This window comes from Aptenodytes patagonicus, chromosome 9 (assembly GCF_965638725.1).
Source record: "Aptenodytes patagonicus chromosome 9, bAptPat1.pri.cur, whole genome shotgun sequence".
Taxonomy (NCBI): domain Eukaryota; kingdom Metazoa; phylum Chordata; class Aves; order Sphenisciformes; family Spheniscidae; genus Aptenodytes; species Aptenodytes patagonicus.
Window position 1 is genome coordinate 8,649,003 of NC_134957.1, and position 20,145 is coordinate 8,669,147.

Here is a 20,145-nt window from a genome sequence, read left to right on the forward strand (position 1 = left end):
GAAAGATAACAGAATTCAACAGATCGAAGGACAAACTACCAGCACAGTGTCATTTTGCAGTTTGTATATTAGGGAAGTGCCACAGTAGATACAGATGAGATTACCTCTAGGCAGAGGGCTGATTATCATTGTGTACTGATAATGAGCTGCACTTTGTTCAAGGAAGACCACCAGATCTATTCCAACGCTTGTAAGAGTGTTTTGAAGAGAAATGGAGGATGAACAGAAGTAGAGTGATATACGCAGTGATAAAAGCAGTGTTTGAAAGTTTCATCCTAGGAAACTTCATCAATTTCTAATTTCATTCTTAAGGAAAAAAGACAGAATTTCACAGAAATCCTACCAAGATGAATGGGTACTGCATACAAACTTCTGGGTAGAAAAAGTTGTCTGCCTATTACTTCCGCATTTTTAATATTTGTCAGCACTTTAAACCTCAAAACTAGAGGGTTTCCAACTTCCTAAACATTGCTAATGCATTCTATATAAATTCAAACAGTATCAGTTTCACGGATTAAGTACTTTGCAAACAGTTCTTCAAAGTATTAGAAGTAGGTGAAAACTAATGCATAGGCTATAGAGGACATTTTAGAGATTAGTTGTGTTTTTTCCCAACTTAAGTGACATTTAAATACACAAGAAGCATGCAGGACAAAAAGTTATTTCTATTCACCTTTGTGAAAGAGGCAAACAACAACAAATGAATTTTGCAATGAAAAAAAAGTGACTTTTTTATACAAGCATTAAAGATAATGCTATCCATATGATGTAACAACCAACTTTTTAAGGGTACTCGGACCAGTAAGGAGTTGCACTTCATTCCAGAGCTGAGAGAAAAAAGACAAAGAAGCCTCTGCAAATCCCATCCATCACATTCTTTTAGATCAATGAACATCTGAGCCAAAGCATAGAGATACGTTTACATTTTCAAATATTCTTTGTGAAGTGACATTTATTAACAAGCTTGGCACAGAGAAACCTCATTGTGAGAAGACACTGACAAATCTCATTTTCTCAGTGTCTAGCTAATGATGCTGACAATGAGTGAATTCTCACTGCTTATAAGTAGCGAGAAACAAAATATTCACTAAACAGAATCATGTAAGTCAATAATAGAAATTGGGATATAAGAAAATACCTGATTAAATTATACCTCACAGAGTACGTATTGTAAGGCTTATTCCTTCCCTTCTTCCCTCCCCCTTATCTGTAATACTTTGCAAAGATTTGTAAGCAGATTTGTCTTAGCTTCTAGTACTGTACATATCCACATCTTCTGGGCTGGACTGACCATGGTCCATAAGTTTTGGATCAGGCTTAAATTTTGGTGTCTTCACTGTTCCTGTTAGAGATATTAAAAAAATTTAATTAAAAAATACATATATATTTGAGCTGTAGGGAAAAAAAAGCTTGTTGACACATTTTGAGAATTACTGTACTACCAAACACAAATGATCAAAATATATATGTTCTAGTTAAAACTGTGTAAGTGATACAGGACAATGAAGGCATGTAAGCATACAGCAGTGGATGGACAGCAGGTCTTCCTCCTACTCTCTACACTTTAATACTACTTCCTGAACACAGCAGGGTGAGAGAAGAAATAGCGATGCTTTGCCCTACTCATGGAAAGGAAGGGAAAGTTTGGGACATGGGAAGAAATCTCCAGGCTTTCTTCCCCCACGGCTCCCAGGAGCACAGCTGTCTCCCAAAACCAACTGAATCAGTATCTTCCCTGAAGCTGCTGCCAGATGGTAAGAATTCCAAATTAAGACAAACACTCTTGCCTAGTTTCACTTCATGACCTCCAAAACCAGTGAACTAAGTTTACTAAAACGTTGAGGCCTCACACTCATCCCGAACGACAAGGCACAAAGACTGACATATTTAATGACATTGTAATTCCAGAGGACCTAAGGGAATATAAAGGCAGGTTTTCTAAGACTGTGCCTCCTACTGCTAGTCTGCTGCTCTTCCTGCTACATCAGTCGGTTTAATGAAGGGTGCTATGTTCTCCTGAAAGCTTTGCCCTGTTTGGACTAGTGAAAATAAACATCTCTGACAACACAGATTAATTTAGGGCATGGACATTTTTGGCTGTATTAGGGACATGAACTAATTCCACCCATGAAAGTAAAGACAGAAGATCTCTATCTACATAAAACCATTAAAGACAGTCTGGCCTGAAGCGACTGTAAAAACAGATCAAACCATTCCACAAACTAAATCAGAAAAAATACAGGTGCAAAGCAAAGATAGATGTGAATGTATATTAGAGTGAAAATAAAGGAAAAAAACCCATTAAAAACCCCATCCAAATATGTTCTGCTTGCTTTCCAGAAAAAAGAAAGTTCTGGTAAAGAACACAGTAAAAAGAAGTAAGCAAGTGACAAGTAAAATTTGGAAATTGCCCCTACAAAACATAACAATATTTTAAAACAAATTTAGTTCTCCTTTAATAGGCAATTCCACTACTGCTCTTAGCAACTGGCCTATCAAAATATTTGTAGGTTAAATATGCTGTTACATGATGTAGTCGATTATCTCAACCACTTAAGATGCACAAAGAACATCACTGTACAAAACCTAGCAAAATAAAATCCAATGCTTCATTTGTCAATTACGCATTCCTCTTTTACCAATATCTGAAGATCTAGAACCTGTACAGAGAACTGAACAGTAATTCAAGTTAGCTGTTTTCACAAAAATCCAGCAGCAATCCTTTAAATTACACTTATGGTATTCTTGACAACAGAAGGATAATTTAAAGTAGGTATTTAACAGAAGTACTTGATGACATCATCTCATTGCTAACGATATGGGATATGGTCCACACCATATGGAATGAAAGAAAACATTATCGAGAAAGAACAACAAATTTATAAAAATTCTGATACTGTGACAGCGTCCACAGTGAGAAAACTGTCACCTCCCTGAGGCTCTGAAGCATATATTAAATGACAGCGTGTACCATATATTCTCTCTAATATGCTATGACAGTCTGCTCCATTTTAAAGCAAGGGTAACTACAAAATTCAGTCAAGTAATTCCGAATTTGCAAGCTGCCCTGAGATTACACTTGAAATTTTTAATTCACCTGATGAAGGCACTGGATCTTTATTACTCCAAGACTCTACTGGAGAAGATTCTGTTCTGTTAAATGATCTTGACTCAATAGCAGACTCAGGTTTTGTACTAGAAATCTCTTTCTTATCTTCTTGCGTAACTGATTTTGACTCTTGCTGCAGCTGTGAACCAAACATTAATAAAAAAATATGCACATGGGTATATGTTTAATACATTATTGCAAAATAAAGCTTTCAAGTCTGAAAGCTTATCTTTTTCAGATATGACATCATACAATGATATTCAACTAGGAATGTTAAAATCAGCTGCATGCAAGGGACACAGCTGGAAAAAATAAAATGCATGAAAGAACCCCACAGTTCAGATACAACAACTTCACATGTAAGGAAGTTTACTTTGTCACAAGTGTATGCTTATGTCCGATACTGTGCTTTTACTTGAGACCCTCAAAGTACTTCACAAGGAAGTCACTGTTCATTTACCGATGGGAAACCTATAGTCTTACACAAGACTGAAATAGCATTTAGTTTTTACAGAACACTTATGTATTGGGTTTGTGTGGCAAGGCTTTGGTAGTGGGGGGGCTGCAGGGCTGGCTTCTGTGAGAAGCTGCTAGAAGCTTCCCCTGTATCTGACAGAGCCGCCGCCAGCCGGCTCCAAGATGGACCTGCCACTGGCCAAGGCTGAGCCACTCAGCAACGGTGGTAGCGCCTCTGGGAGAACATATTTAAGAAGGGGGGAAAACCACCTGCGCAACTGCAGAAGAGAGGAGTGAGAATATGTGAGAGAAACAACTCTGCAGACACCAAGGTCAGTGAAGAAGGAAGGGGAGAAGGTGCTCCAGCCGCCAGAGCAGATTCCCCTGCAGCTTGTGGTGAAGGCCATGGTGAGGCAGGCTGTGCCCCTGCAGCCCATGGAGGTCCACGGTGGAGCAGATATCCACCTGCAGCCCGTGGAAGACCCCACGCCGCAGCAGGTGGATGCCCGAAGGAGGCTTGTGACCCCGTGGGAAGCCCACGCTGGAGCAGGCTCCTGGCAGGACCCGTGGCCCCGTGGAGAGAGGAGCCCACGCTGGAGCAGGTTTGCTGGCAGGACTTGTGACCTTGTGGGGGACCCACGCTGGAGCAGTCTGTTCCTGAAGGACTGCACCCTGTGGAAGGGACCCACACTGGAGCAGTTCATGAAGAACTGCAGCCCGTGGGAAGGACTCACGTTGGAGAAGTTCGTGGAGGACTGTCTCCTGTGGGAGGGACCCCACACTGGAGCAGGGGAAAAGTGTGAGGAGGAAGGAGTGGCAGAGATGACGTGATGAACTGACCGCAACCCCCATTCCCCGTCCCCCTGCGCCGCTGAGGGTGGAGAAATCAGGAATGAAGTTGAGCCTGGGAAGAAGGGAGGGGTGGGGGGAAGGTGTTTTAAGATTTGGTTTTATTTCTCATTACCCTACTCTGATTTTGATTGGTAATAAATTAAACTAATTTCCCCGAGTCGAGCCTGTTTTGCCCGTGACAATAATTGCTGAGTGATCTCCCTGTCCTTATCTTGACCCACGAGCCTTCTGTCATATTTTTCTCCCCCTGTCCAGCTGAGGAGGGGGAGTGATAAGAGTGGCTTGGTGGGCACCTGGTGTCCAGCCAGGGTCATTCCACTACAACTTACTACCTTAGTCAACAGAAGATGGAAAGATAAATCATGGTAACACCCTAGTAATGAAAAATAATATATTGTTTTGGGAACAGGCTTCACTCAGGGAAAAAAATAAAGTTAATAGAAACTGTCTTTACCACATCAATTCTTGTTTCGCTATCATTTTCATTACATTTATCTGAATCTCATTTTCAAAATTCAGAATTCCATTTGCGCTCCTCTGTGGAAATAAAAGGTGGGGACTGCATACAAATGACCACCATAAATTTAAAGCAAAATACTTCTAAATGTTAATATGACTGAGAAACTTTCATTTTCTTTAAAAAGAACAAAAAAATCACTGTGCAAAGCTGAAATTTTACTCAGGGAAGTACTACTTTTGTCAGGGGTTTTTAAACTTCCACTGGAGAAAAACCCTTTCAGGTTGCAGAAACAACATGTTTAATTCTGGGATGTACTAACCCGAATTCCGTATGTAATTTACAGGAGATTAATATTTCCCTCTACTTAGGGCTTGCAAGGCCTCAGCTGGCTTACTATGTCCTATTTTGACCACCTCACTTAAAAAAACCCAACACCACAAATCACACACAAAGACCCCTAAAAAAAGGGAAAGGAGAGAGAGAAACTAGAGAAAGCTCAGAGGAGAACAAGAATTACGTAAGAGTTAGAAATTCTGCTCTATAAGAAAAGGTTATACTAGGGAGAAGATAATGTCAAAAACAATGAGAAATTTTCCATATAAAGAGGTTACTGACCATTTATTCACTATGGCTGCAATGAGGACAGGACAAGGGGGGGAAAAAAAAAATCAGACACAGACAATTTATATCACAGGGTAATTAAAACAGACTACCTGGAAGGGTTGTGGAATTTCCTTCACTGATATGTTTAAAAATAAGCTAGTCATACCTACTGTAATTCTGTGGGTCTTTATTTTAAATTCAGTGGTCTGCTTAGGACCAAAGCTTGAATCAGAATGGATTATTTTTGTCAAGCTCAAAAATCAGCTATAAAGACAAACTCGGTCTTTGCTTGTGCATCTTGCATGTACTGTGGGACTACGTAGGGGATCTCAATATCTGCTGGTCTGAAAGGTATTACAAGTATGACATTAATTAAACACTGAAGTTACAAAAATATCAGAGGGGGTTTTTGTGCCTCACTTAACGCAATTAGTAATCTTAAGCAGTATCAGCAGAACAGTACTTCACCTAATTTACTTTTTTCTCCCTCTGACTTTGAGTTATATGAGTTATAGTCATTACTTCAGAAAGCCTACCTTGGTGACGTCTTCCTTTTTTGCCCATAGTGATCGCACAGCTTCATAGGTTTGATGGCTTGCAGCAAATAACTTTTTCCCTGTTACCTATTTTTTTAGAAAAATGTAATTTAACAGCAGCTTTAAAAATACTAAGATACATACATCATTCAAATGAAATGCATCTTATTTGCATGAGAACATGCTTGACCCCATACTAAGACATTTCAATCATCTACTTTTCAAAATCTAGTGCGTAGTTCTCTTACATCAAGCAAATCCTAAATAATGTTTAAATTGGTACTAGAAATCCACAGGTAGTATTCACATGCTACATTCACCCACTCAAAATGAAATCAAAACCTGATCAGCAAACAGTGTTTCGGCAATGTTAGCACAATAGACTGGAACAGCAGTTTTAAAGGATCCAAACTGATCATTTCCAACATAATGAGACAAAAGACAGTAACACAAAAGGAAAAAGCCCCAAAAGATGACCTGGCCCATGTTAGTGAGCAGTGCTTTGCTTTATAAATGACCAAATCCTCCAGTCTATTTTTGAAAAGTAATTTTTTAATACTGCAGTAACTATGCAGTACCTTCACAAACGCCCTGTAGAAACACAATACTTCACAGCTGCAACTACAAAAAACTGTGCCAAAGGTGATACATAATGTAAATAGATAGGAAACAAGGATTTAGCTTCCTGAGATAGGTCATAACGTACAGTGTAGCATTCCTATTCATTTCTCCATCTTCCAACCCTGACATTTAAGTCTTATTATCATAAGCCAAGAAATCCCACTGCCTCTTGAGAAACTATAATCCTCATTGATTTGCATATCAGAAAAAACCCAACGTATCAGTTTAGCAATATAAGATTGCCCAGAGATTTTAACCACAGTATAGGTCTTTGCGATATCTTCCTAAGTACTCTGGAAGTACAAAAATACCAAACAAAAACACCCCACTAAAATTAGTAACAATAACAACTGATTCATCGTGATGGAAAGTAAGGGATTCAATAGTAGTTGTTTCAATCAGATTTCAGGATAACATTCCATAAATCTTTCCATCAAAACTTAAATCTGATCATTTCACTAAAAGATTGATAAGTCCTAGAACCAAACACAACTAACTAAACTAAATTTCCCTATCTCATCAATTTTAAACAGAAGTGCAGTTTTGAAACATAAAATACAAAGTTTGTCAAGGAACTACGAAGAATTCTTATGAAGCAGTCTGTGCTTTTCTAAATAGGGAAACACTGGTAAACTATAGAGAAGGAAGAGATACGTAGACTTTATATCCTGCTTTTTAATTCACTTTTTGTGTACAAATGTACTGTGTACAAACAATTCTTGCATACAAAATATTAAGCGTAGTTCTGCTTTTCTACATGAACAGCTAAGACATACTCTAATCAGGTAGACAACTGCAAGATTACAATAATTGGAAAACAAGGAATTTAACAAGAGATGCAATTGTACAGTATCTCAAATTGCACATCTATCAAGTTTGGCAAGGCTTTATTTTTTATTTACTTTTATTTCAGCAAGACAAAATAATCTTCATTTTTTTGAGAAATGAGGATTAAAAATTGAGAGGCTATACAACTGCATTTTTAAAGTCAGTCATTTTATTCATTTTTTATAGTTATGCAATTAACGCCTGTGATGCCTTATATGTTTTAATGAAGGTGCATGTGAACTCTGACTCCTAGTCCCATGATGCTTAATTCAAGTGAAATGAGAATGCTATGACTAAATTCACTATTACTTCAATATTAAAATACAGGTAAACTTACCTTAGCAATTACCACTGACTGAGCTGGGAAACAAACAGAAATTCCTAAAGCAGTAAGTCCCAATGGGTAAGCAATTTTCTTAAATCTAGAATCTGTATAAAGCCAAATATTTCAAATAATTAGACACTAATGAAATGTAAAGCTAAACTGTTGTATCAATTAAACGCAATTGTTTAACCCCTAGCCATTGCTTACATCAAACTTATCCCCATAACGGCTGGAGGAGACAATACAGAGTGTGATTATAGTTTAATACAGTCACGTTTGCAGGAGATACTGATATTCTGAACACTGGTTTCTTGAATGAGAAATAATCCCAAACTAGGTTTTCCAATATTGTGAAAAATGAGAAGAACGTCTGTGCCATTTCGGAGCTGCTGTGGTTCTTCACTAGCTCCATGCACACTCTCTCGAGGACACAGATTGCAGAATTTGGAGCAGCCAGGAGCCTGGAAACTGGGGCCTCTTTGTTCAAACATGAGGGCCAGGCTCAGGTTCCTGTTTGTTGACAAGGAGCCTGATGACAGATTCTCAAGCCCAAGTCTTTTAAATCTGTCCACCAAAAAGTAACAGGGATACAAGAAGAATGCTTTTACTGATCTGCCAGTATTTTGATTAACCCATTTGCTTCGCGAAATATTCAGATAGACACACGCTCAGGTATTACAGATTAACATTTTCTGAACAGTATCTTCTAGCAGTTTAAGTGTTATTCTTCTACTATTTATCTTGAAAGGAGAGGTGGCTGTATCTATCAAATTATCCTTTTGGCTTCAAAGCTGCCGAAATCATGCCTTCCGATGTGTATTCTCTTGTACCTGTGTAGCCAAATGCCAACATTCTTCAGCTTCTTCTCTCTTAATTCCCTTAGTTTTCACTATATTCAGTAACCTTACCTATTAATTTGTCTCCAATTTTCTCCCACACACACATTGTTTTTGAAAACCACTAATGACAAACTCAAAACAAGTGTCCTACTTTGAATTTCTGTTGATTCCACCATTGAAAACGACTATGTAATCCTGCTCTATCTATGAGGTCTTAGCCAGCTTCTCAAAGAAATATTTCATAATGTCCCTTCAATTTATCAGGAAGGATTTTTTTTTTTTAACACTAGTTACATACGTTTTTGCCTATGTTTCAGAAAAATCTTTTGACGTGCTACATATTCAACACACCAATAATGAAAATAAGCAAAACCCCCTACCTTTTCTTGCCAGCACTACGCCAGCTAAGCCTGACACTGTAATTACACCAACTTTGGGAAGAAATTCTGGTGGTGGACTCTTCAGGTAAACGTAAGCATCTTAGAATTAAAAAAAAAAGAAGAAAAAAGAAACATAACAATTCAATATTAATCCTTTTATTTTACTTCCCACTTAAGAAATGAAGATGGAAGTAAAATGGTGAATATCCAAAACTGAAAACAGTCCAAGATTGGATTTTTGTTAATAAATGAAGATGCCTTATTTTCCAGGTGCACACTCTGCAGTCTGTGTTAGACAGAACCAGAATCACAGTCCTCAAAACACAGCAGCAAAGTTAACAATTTTTCTCCTTAGGTACTTTTTTATATCTTGTAAAATGTTAGTCCTTAATAAAGGAAAAGGAAAGCATAGTTTTAAGTTTTGATTTTACTGCGAGTTAATATAGTTTAAATGAGAAAACACGTATTTTGGAATCTCCCAATATACTATTGTTAAGGAAATTAACTTTTATCTATAGTTTCTGATACTGAACTTGAATGCAAATACTGCTTGTAACTTGTGCTAGAATTAAGAAGCCGTTTTTATAATTAAGACAGGTTGTGGAATTTCCATCGCTGGAGATGTTCAAGACCTAACCCGACAGAGATCTAAGCAACCTGCTTTGGCCCTGCTTTAAGCAGGTGATTGGACTAGACGATCTATAGAGGTGCCTCTACAGAGCGATCTATGGATCTATAGAGATTCCAACTTCAATGATTCTGTGATACTATGATTTTAAGAACAAAGCTAAAATCAAAGGTATGAGAAACACCATTTAATTGGTCATTTCTCTCATTTGAGAACAGAAATGAAACTCCATAGTGAATTAACAGTGGTCCCAGGTTTTCTTCCCCCCACACTTGTGGCAAGTATCCCAGTGCACTCCCCTTCCACCCTTTCCCCCTCCTCCCCCCGTAACTAGAATTTGCTGTTGCAACCATCTGTCTAAGTCAGAAGGAGAAACAACAGAAACTGCTCAGTTCAGAAATGTGACTTGCCTACCTTTTCCAAATTGAATTGAATCCATGATTCCATTTTTAACAAAGACAAAAGCATCCTACGAAAAACAAAAAAAAACCCAAATAAATGTAAAATCTTTGCAAAAGTAGACATTTTCAGTACAAAACTACTCAGCTGATACAGACAGCTCAGCACAATGAGACAAAGAAATATTATGTAACTTTTAAAAAAGCAAACCAGATCAGTGAACTTCTACAGAGGCTGTGCTGAGATCTATCCCCTTTTTGACTACCATTTTTATATTTTTAAAACCTCCATCCATATTTAATTTAAAAAAAATCTCTTTAATATAGTAAGATCACTTTCAAAATTGACATCTCAGGAACAAAACTGTAGGGTAGCAAAACATCTGGACACCAACTGTGTAACAAAAGAAAATTCAATTATAAAATACTATCTCCTCTTCCCTAGAGAGAATTAACCAGTAAAAATGTCTTTTAGTTTGTAAAAAAGGTGCTCAGTTTCACTGAAGATAAGCAATACTGATTTGGTCTAAGATGCGTGCTCAACTAGTTTGCATTTCTCCCTTCAAATTAGTCAATTTATTCCATTACAAGTTTTTCTTTAGCCAGAAAAAAAACCTCTACTAGCCTATTATTGGTATCATTGTCCTCAGATTGCTAAACAAATTGAGTAAATACACATTCTTTAGGAGATTAATGAAAAAGAGTGTCATCTTGAGTTATTTCACTGGAATCATTTGTTTACAGTAATGTAGAATTTGTACCACCAGAGGTCACTGCTAGTGAATCTCTGAGACACTCACTTGATGAATAAGGGCATGGAAAAGTTTGACACAGATTTATAATGAAATTATTTCAGTTACGCCGTCACTGACAAAATTTTCACAGACCAATGGAATAAAAATTTACAGAAAATACTGGACGATATTTTGATTTCCTTGCCTTTTTCAAACAATAGGATCTATTTTTTTTGTAAGAGAAAAATACAAGCATAAAATTTCTTATACTAACAACAGCCAGGGTAAAAAGTTGTCATTTACCAGCAGTTAAGAGAATGGTGACAGGCATCGCATTTTCTCCTATGCCTAGAATATTCAATAACAGAGTTGCAAGGTATTTCTGATGACAGTTAGTCATAGCCTGCTTTAACAGTTATATTGGATGCACTCAGTTTGTCTTTCCTAAAGTACCTAAATCAGGTCTTTTAACCTGCCCTTTGGAAGCAGCTCTCTCTCTCTCTGTGGACTATACATGGAATTTCAGACTCCTAAACGCTATCAAGTTCTGCTAGCAAGAAGTCACCCGTGTAACTCTTGCTGTAGAAGTTAACCAAGAGATATTTCTGAACCGGACATTGTGGGCTGGCCTGGATCCAGTTTAGCATTGACTGAAATGGACCTCTTTGGTCTCACTGCCTTTTGATTTGGAAAACAAGGAGAACACACAGGTTCCCTGTTATAAGCACAGTAGAGAAAAAGGGTTCATTTTTGCATCTTAAATTATAGGTGTATGCTAATACAAGCAACTGCAAACAAAATCTCCAGGGTGATGTATGCTGTTTTTTCAATGTTTTAGTCACGTGCTGTCAGGAATTGTAGGAAACTTTGGATGCAGGTATTTCTTACTTTGCACCATCCAATATAGCGGCCGGTTGTCTGTCTTACTGAAGAAAATTGCTTCTGCAAGTAACCAGGCTGTTCTTCAATGTATTTCGATTTCAGAGGCGGTGGACAGTAAATTGGAAGCTGGAAAGAAAAGCATAACTGTACTGCAGGGAGACAGTTTTGTATACCGATTAATATTTACACTGAATAGTGTTTTTCAAGACTGCAAATCCTTAGTGTTCCCGCAACAGCAAACAAAACCTCTGTATTGAATTATGTTCTTCTATATTTACAAAAACTTACTTTACACAAGTGTGACTACAGGTTAATTCTTTAGAAATGAAAACTGAAAGTATTGTATAGGTTCTAAGAAGTAGAATTACTGAGTATGATAAAAATATCTTTTCTTCAGAAAAAGCATGAGCAAGAATAGTTGGAAGATGCATGCATGTACTACTAGAAACTGTACAATAAAAAGAGACTATTATTATCAGTATTACACTCTCTTACCTTTTCTAGCTTCAGTCTGGAAATAATGTAATAATGAAAATGAGATAAAACTTTACTAACTTACTATTGTAACACTTCACGTTTTATTTGTGCTATAGTGGTCAGTTATTTAGGAGGTAATTTTTATTATCACATATTACTTAGCTACGTATTTTATTTACTGGGTAATATAATTCAATGGAAAGAGATGGTATTCTGCAGAGTCTTCTAGTATTACTTTAAAGACTGACAAACAGTAAGATTCTTACCTGATTTGGCTTCATCAGCTGATCTTTTGATTCCTTTTCTGTTGCTGCATATACAGTAATACATGCAAATGGCAGACCAGAAGAAAGAGCTGCCAGCTTTGCCACCTGGGACAGACAGATGAAAAAAGGGAGTGTTAATGCAGAAATAAAAATTTCACTCCAGTAAAATCTGGATTTTCCTATTGTGTTGTGCTTGATCAAATATGGGATTAAACGTGCCACTTTCAAAATGTTTTTAAACCAGTATGCCTTTTAGGAACCTCTTGTGTCTCATACAGAGATTTTCTCAAATTACAATGGTAAAGAAAAAGCTAGAGATCACCGACAACAACAGTTATGTCTAAAATATCAGGACGAATTTTGTGTTCAAAGCCATGTTGATGCTTCCATCATCCCTTAAGGTAAATTAAGTTCTAATCTATTCAACATACAGGTACTCCAAGTCAATGAATTACTCTCTTGCTTCAGCAAAACGCACCTCAATTTTATTTACAGGAATTCTCCATGACATCAGACAAAATGTCATCTCCTTTCCAATTCAGAGAATGGTTCAACTACCATCTGTTTGGAGTAACTGCATGTTGACAAGAAATGAAAAGACATAGCGATGACTGGAATTAAGCATCACCTGCTTAACCTTTCGAATCATGTATGTTACAATGTAAATTACAGAAATATAGGTTTGGTCATGAGAGTTTGAGGTCTACTTCGAACATTAATTTGGAAAAAAACACCGTCTATTACACAAAGCTTAAAACTCAAAATACAGCTTCACATGAATATTTTTTAAATTATTGCCTTAAGATTCCAATCAGAGCTGGCATTAAGCGTGCTGGCATACCATATATTAAAAAACTTGCCACAACATGGTGAAGCATCTGCAACTTTGGTAGATCATGGTTTCTTCTGTATCAGTAAAGACTTTTCTGTTCTGTTCTTCACCTGAAGCATTTTTGAAACTTTAAAAATGTGAGAACAAGTATGAAAAACGTTCCCAGGATCTGCATAGAGATGATGGTGGTAGAGTGCCAGAAAAATAGAAAAGCAGGGAAAAAAACAACTTGATTTGGGAAATACTTTAAATCCCTAGTATAAAACTCTACTATATCCTCATTATTATCTCAGCTTTCAATTGGAAATATCCTGTCAAAGGAGCGGGATTTACTCCATAGCATTTAGTCATAATAATGAAAACACAATGAACACTAAGAAACGCAAAAGCACCACCTTGAATTAGCTCGGGTTCATAACACATCAATCACATGCAGATTAAACTACTCAAGACAGCAAAACACCATCACTTCTAAAGTGAACTGCGTGATCATCATAGCAAAACTTTCAGACCACACAATCACAGCGAAACAAAGCTGTTGGAGAACAAAGGAGGACACTGCAACGATGAGAGGGCTGTTATGAAAGAAGGGGCAAGCAGACAATGCCAGACCTGAAAGCTGTAAGATAAAGCTAAAAATTATTTTTCAGTTGCATTTTTTGGCGTGGCGGGCTGAGGGGAGGAAGGGTTACTTAAGGTTTCTCTATACTGGTAGTCTTTAGTAATATATAGTATTCCTGCTCTTAACACGCAGCCAATGTGCCCCTCGCCTCTCCTTGGAGCAGAAAACCTTCTTGGCAGCATAATTACTGCACCACCCTAAAAGTCTGTTAGTGGCTACTGTTTACTTCATGCTTTTCTTCAATATAGAAATGGTAGGAAAATGTGTAGGACTGAGCTCATTTTGCTTCCAGAAACAGAACCCCAGCACTTTTTCTCTTCAGGCCAGGTTGATGTTACAAAATTTTTGTAACAGAGCTATGTTAGCTGGAAGTGTCAAAAAACCCAACTCCAGGGCAGCTAGGCTAGCACATCTCAGGTGGCAAAGCCAACACTGTACACACAATCATGTTGACCAGCATGTACTATTCTCTTAATTTACACCAGTGACACCCCAAAATACCTTCCCTTTGCAGATGGACATGAAGTATAACTGGCCTGGGGGGCGCTGATACAGAACTGACAGACATGGCCACTAGACGGAAGCTGGGGATACAGCTCTCGGTGCATCAGGAGTCCCAACCAGGGGAGATGGGGACAACGTGAAAGCAGGGACCGAGCGAGCTCCTCTTTGCCCAGAGGCTGACAGGTGGGGCAGTGACTCAAAGGCAGGAACTTGTGATAGCTGCTGCCCGTTTCCTCACCTGGGGAGGGAGGGTTTACACGCACCATACCCGCACACAGGTGCGGAAGCAGACACTTTGCAAGTTAAGGCAACAACACATCTGGATTTGGAGCGGGGCAGAGGGGGAGATACCAAAAAGTCATGTTACTAAAGAAGTGTGTTTTTCCCATGTTGACCTAGCTATGCTAGCAAGTGTGGACACGGTCAGAAGGAAGGTGGAGGTGATACCACTTCCTGAAATCTAGAGAGAAAAGTCCTACATACATAAAAATACAGCCATGCTGATACCATGCACGTTGACCGGCATTGTGAAAAAATTCAGTGAGTCACAGGCTGACAAAAAGTTTAGCATATCAGAGCTGTAGCCACAATGGTCTAACACACTTAGTAAAACTTCAGTTACAACTGCTATACTGAGGAGTACTTGCCATTTTTCCTTTCAGTGACTAACATGACCACCTCAACAGAAAAAATCACCAGGAGCCTCTGTTGACTCAGCTGTGTCCCAGCACAGAACACCTCTCCTAGCACTGAATAGCCCCAGGATATAGAAAATAGGTGAGAGGGGACGGCAATAATCAAAATATGAACCAATTGACACAATAACTGTCTTTTGGATAATGTTGCTTAGAGCAAAATGCCACACTCTGAGCTACAGAAGATTATCTATAAAGTGACACCCATCCTCAAAGAAAAGTCTGTATTTTTAAAGCATTATTAAAGGAAACTGTTTAAAATGTATTGTAATTCAGATAGCCTATTTCAGTACATGATGCTACCAAGACAACATACCAATATTTAGTAGATACTAGAAGGAAAGTAAAATTTAGAAGGGAGAAACCATGAAAAAGTTATATTGTTCACTTAACAAATTTGATTAATTTGTTTTAGAAATTCACAACGGAGTTTACTGTGCTAAATGTAAAAGAGAAAGCAATACCGGGAATGATGAAAGCAGTCACATTCCTGACTGACAGTAATTGCTTTACTTTTGGATGCCTGAAGACAAATGCATAAATGTTTAAAAATCCAAGTGAACAGCTGTACTATCTAACACTTATGCTGGCACAATTATTCCAAGAAAGTTTCTCTCTTTTCTATTGAAATCACAAAGAACCAAGCTGAAAGAAAAGTAACGTCACCTTGACTGCATAAAAGCAGCTTCACTACATCGAGTTGTCTATCCTCTTCCTTTATCTAATGACTAGGTATATTAAAAATATCTCAGTTGGGTAAGTTGCTTCTTATTATTACAATTATTTTATTAAAATTACTTCAAAGGATATTACGTATTAAACAAGGAATTGTTTAGCTAAAGAAATTGAAAGATATTTTACCCATAAAATCTTCTAAAAGAAGTTATTGAGAATCAGGAAATGGCAGGAACATATAGTTGTATCAAAGACTAGGAAAGAAGTATGGAGAAAAACATCTGCAACAAATTCAAGCCATAAGAAGTGCTGGAATTACATGGTCAACCAGTAGAATGACTCCAGAAGGTCAGCTGATAACTGATCCAATGAAAAAAAAAAAAACAACTTCTCTTTAATGAATTCAGGAAATATTTTTTTTTTTTAATTGAAAGAGTTTAATTCAACATCTGCTCCGCATTTTACTACTAGTTCTGCTTTTATCTGAATTAATGCTCTGACCTAAGCCCTGTGAAACTAACAAAAGCAAATCACTCAGTCCCTCATGGCAACAGATCTAAATACCAGCAGTTATAAAAGCCATGAGCCCAGATGACATCCCCTGGAGATGAATTCAATACGAACATAGATCGAAACATGACCAGAATTACAGATATTAGAAATTACCAGCCTTAATGCTCTGGATGGGAGGGGGGGGAAGGTCCATGTCAGAAGATTTCCAGTAATACCAGTGCCGTGCTGCTGACGGTGCCATCACGCTGCAACACGTACCACCAGTATGTTGTTTTTTTTCACAGGCATAAAAAGCACATGGGCTATTTCAAAGCACTAAACAGTGTAGCCTAACAGACATGGCATTATTTTTGATGAAAAGACCGAATAGCAATTATTTGCTGAAGAAATTTATTATATGCTCTCTAGCAGAAAATTGTTACAGCTATGCCTTTTAGTAGTAGAACTGAGGAAAACTAATCAAAATATAATAATAAAACTGTCAAATGTACCTGGATAATTTTAGCTTTAAGTCTTTGCATTTCAAACAATCTACTTCAAACTGTTAGAATCTTATCAAAGAACAAAAATACATATTCTATTAAAAAAGCTAAAAAGCTACATCACTACAAAGAACACTTTCTCATCAACTCAAAAGATGCAGAATACAAACTAAAGCATAATAAAACCATATATTTAATTTATGCTAATTTCCAAGACGTTAAGTATTGTTTCTCACTGAAACTGCAAATTCTGTATACTTGCTTCAAGAATTGGAGCACAAGTAAGGAAACTTGCCCTGAAGGTAGGAATAAGCCTCAAAACAAAAACAGGTAATCAAAGGAGTAAGCAAAAACCTGATGCGTGTGTATATATATAAATATACATGCCTTCTCTATCACAAAATCAGAATCTACTAGTCAGATTAAAATAAGATTAAAATTTTATCAGCTACTGCATGTCATATTTTCAGGGGAGAGCTGTTACTCAAAGAATAAGAAGCACGGGTTTATAGTTTTCTGCTACCACTTAGATGCCTTGAGGAAGAACAAAAAACCATCTCTGATCCTTTTATTTTTCTCAGAAGTTACATGAGACATGACAATTGTCAGAAGTTTATAGGCCAAATCCAGTATTTTAATTTGGATATGTATTTATAAGTCTCTAATGACAACTACAAAAATACCACACGAGTGGAACAGAGCATCCTTCCACTTCAACTCAACTTACTGACACTCCACAGATTTGTTTTTAATCTGTCTGCCAGGTGGTAACCCACGGAGAGTGAAAACTTAACAAGAATAAAACTATTAATTTTTCATAGTAAATAATAAAGAACACACATAAGGTTACGTCACTTCACCGAAGGCACTGAAGCATTCGGATTTAAGTGCTAAACTATACTACTTCAAGATCACCTAGCCATACAGCGAAGCCAAATACAGCTTCTTCTTTCAGATACTTGCCTCATAACAAACTAAGGTAAAATGCTTCACTTTCATTCCTTTAGCTGTCCTCATTTGCATCATCTTTTTCTTTGCAGATAGATACACATTTCAAATGCTTTGCAAAAGTAAATGTGAGGATTCACGTGAGAGCAACCTAGTCTTCAATCTGACCATGGAAACTGGAAAACCTGTCTGAATATTTGAGAGAAAGCCTAGCTCTTTACAGACATATTTTCCCCTGTTTAAAGACACTACATTATATCTACAATTAAAGATACTTTAGATACTTGTGACCCTGTTAGTTGGTAACAGCGTGATTTTAACATCCTTGTGTTAGTGATGTATAACACTACTACACTTTACAATGCTACTACCACACTGGTATCTTGATACTTCATCTCTTGAGTAAGGAGTGGAAGGTGTTTCAGAAGCTGTAAGTAGACGGAGAACAACCAGAATAGAAATACTTCTTTTATTCCCTGCTGTACAATTTAACCACTCTCTTGAACCAGCTCTTTTAACCTCAAGTTCTACAACAAAGAAAGCAGTACTGAGACCTCTTACTTTCCTACTCCTCCTTCATCTGAACGCTCGGTTACAGGCTGAAGGGATGTCCCTGCTCCAAGAAACTACGATCTTCTAATTCCCCCATGCTGGAGTAGAGAAATTGTGCAGCCAACACGAGTTCAGCACTGGGGAAGGGCTGTGCAAGGTACCATCACCCCGCCGAGCTACTCGGCACGGTGGGCCTACCCGCTTCCCGCCTCGCGGACCCCGCGCACTCCCAGCGCTCCTCCCAAGCTCAGCGACGCCCCGACCGGCGCAGCCGCCGGGCCTGGGCCGCACACACCGACCCGGCCAGTTCAGCGTGTAGCCCGCCGGCTGAGGCCGCCTCTGCGCCGCGCAGCCCCACCGGCAGAAGGGGCTCCCTCCCTTTCCTCAGCCGGCGGGGTGCCCGGCGAGGCGCGGGGTGCCCGGCGAGGCGCGGAGCGCCCGGCCCGGCGGGCCCGCTCTGACAGGGGGCAAGTGTGCGGGCAGGCCGCGCGGGAAGCGCTGTTCTGGGGGCTCCCGAGGGGCGCGGGAGCCGCAAGAGGCCCCACGGGGTGTCCTCCGGCTCCCCACGAGGCCGTGGGTGTCTCTGAGCGGGAGGGGGGGGGAGCCCAGGCCGAGGGAGCCGCCGCAGCACCGCCCTCCCTCACGCCAGGCGGCACTCACCTTGGCCGCCATGTTAGCGACAGCCTCGCGCGGGCGCGTACGGCGAGCGGGAAGGGCCGAGCGCCGGGCGGCGGGCGGGGCTCCGAGGGCTCGGGGCGGGCCGGGCGCCGCGTCCCCGCGGGACTCACCGGCCCCGCCGCGGCGGAGGCGACGGGAGCCGGGACAGTCGGCAGTCCCCGGGCCCGGGGCCGCGGGGAGCCCTGGCTCCGCCCGGCGGGCTGCCCCGTGAGGGGCCGCGCCTGCCCTGGGCCGCCCGGCGCCGCCGCAGGGGAGGAGCGGGAGTTCCCGAAAGCGCCGGGTTCTGCTGTTCCCTCAGCGTCGGGGCACTGTGACAGGAGCGAGACGGGCGCCTCGGGGCTTTACAGAAATGAATGTCACTAAATAAACGACTACAGTAGCGGGGGTGTTTTGATAGCTTTGTAAGACACTGTGCTCAGTTATCTTTATTTAATCCTGCACTACAAAGTGCCTGTCATTTAAAAGCAGACACTTGCGGGGCCTTCGTCAGCATGGCCTCTAAAATACCGTCTTCAGAGATACGTGCCTAGGTCAGTGCCTTCAACGGAGGCAGCGCACACAAAGGTTACCGTAGCAGAGTCTTCAGTCCTGTGATGAACTGACATCTCTCTGATACTTTATTTTGTTTTCCTAGAAAATGTTCTCCCGCCAGCATCTGCTCCAGAATACAAGATTACTAATTACATTTCAGTCAGAAAAGCGCAAATCCCAAATGTCCCCACTTTAAAACATGAAACGGAGAGAAAACCCCAGGTAAACTGCATTGGCTTTGACCAAGGAAGCGGCCAGAACAATTTTCTGAGGGCTCTTCATGTTGAGCAGCCACAGCTTGAGCTGTTCGAATGGCGTGGGAGGCACGGGCAATCCAAGGGAGAGATCGTCAGCCAGCTACCAGCTCTACGTCTGCCCAGTTCAAATCCAGGACTGACGCTTGACTGTGATTACTTGTCTTAATTACAGGTATCGGAGAACACACACACACAAGACACAAGCACAAAATTTAAGTGCAGATAATTTGTTTATTGAAGTCCAAATTTACAACTGAAGTTTACAACTTTTTTTTTTCCCCCCAAACAAAAGCTTTGTTTGAATTTAGGAAGAATAAATGTTCTTTTTAATAATGTACAGACTATATCTCTTAAATAAGTTAATATCTTTGAAAAAAGAGCAATATGTTCCTTTTTTAATGTTGCAGTGCAACTTACAACTTACATGTCTGTGCAATGTACCATGAGGTATATGCCCAGTGA

The 20,145-nt window shown here is 39.5% G+C and overlaps 1 protein-coding gene across 1 annotated transcript; it reads right to left on the bottom strand.

The window, feature by feature from the left end:
- Positions 1 to 916: 916 nt before the first annotated feature.
- APOOL (apolipoprotein O like) lies at positions 917 to 18,958 on the bottom strand. The gene is made up of 9 exons (XM_076347022.1): positions 18,878 to 18,958; positions 12,395 to 12,499; positions 11,658 to 11,777; positions 10,052 to 10,106; positions 9,010 to 9,108; positions 7,803 to 7,894; positions 6,017 to 6,103; positions 3,098 to 3,248; positions 917 to 1,342 (listed from the first exon to the last, which is right to left on the bottom strand). Exons 1-9 carry the CDS (start codon positions 18,887 to 18,889, stop codon positions 1,245 to 1,247), a joined length of 819 nt encoding a protein of 272 aa, XP_076203137.1. The 5' UTR covers positions 18,890 to 18,958; the 3' UTR covers positions 917 to 1,244.
- Positions 18,959 to 20,145: the final 1,187 nt, after the last annotated feature.

What these genes read in the sequence shown, in the direction of transcription:
- APOOL (XM_076347022.1), bottom strand. An exon ending in AGCTGATGAAGCCAAATCAG is followed by an intron (nt 11,778 to 12,394) that starts GTAAGAATCTTA and finishes TTTTCTTTCCAG; the next exon opens with CTTCCAATTTACTGTCCACC. An exon ending in AGTCAGTGGTAATTGCTAAG is followed by an intron (nt 6,104 to 7,802) that starts GTAAGTTTACCT and finishes CTAAAAAAATAG; the next exon opens with GTAACAGGGAAAAAGTTATT.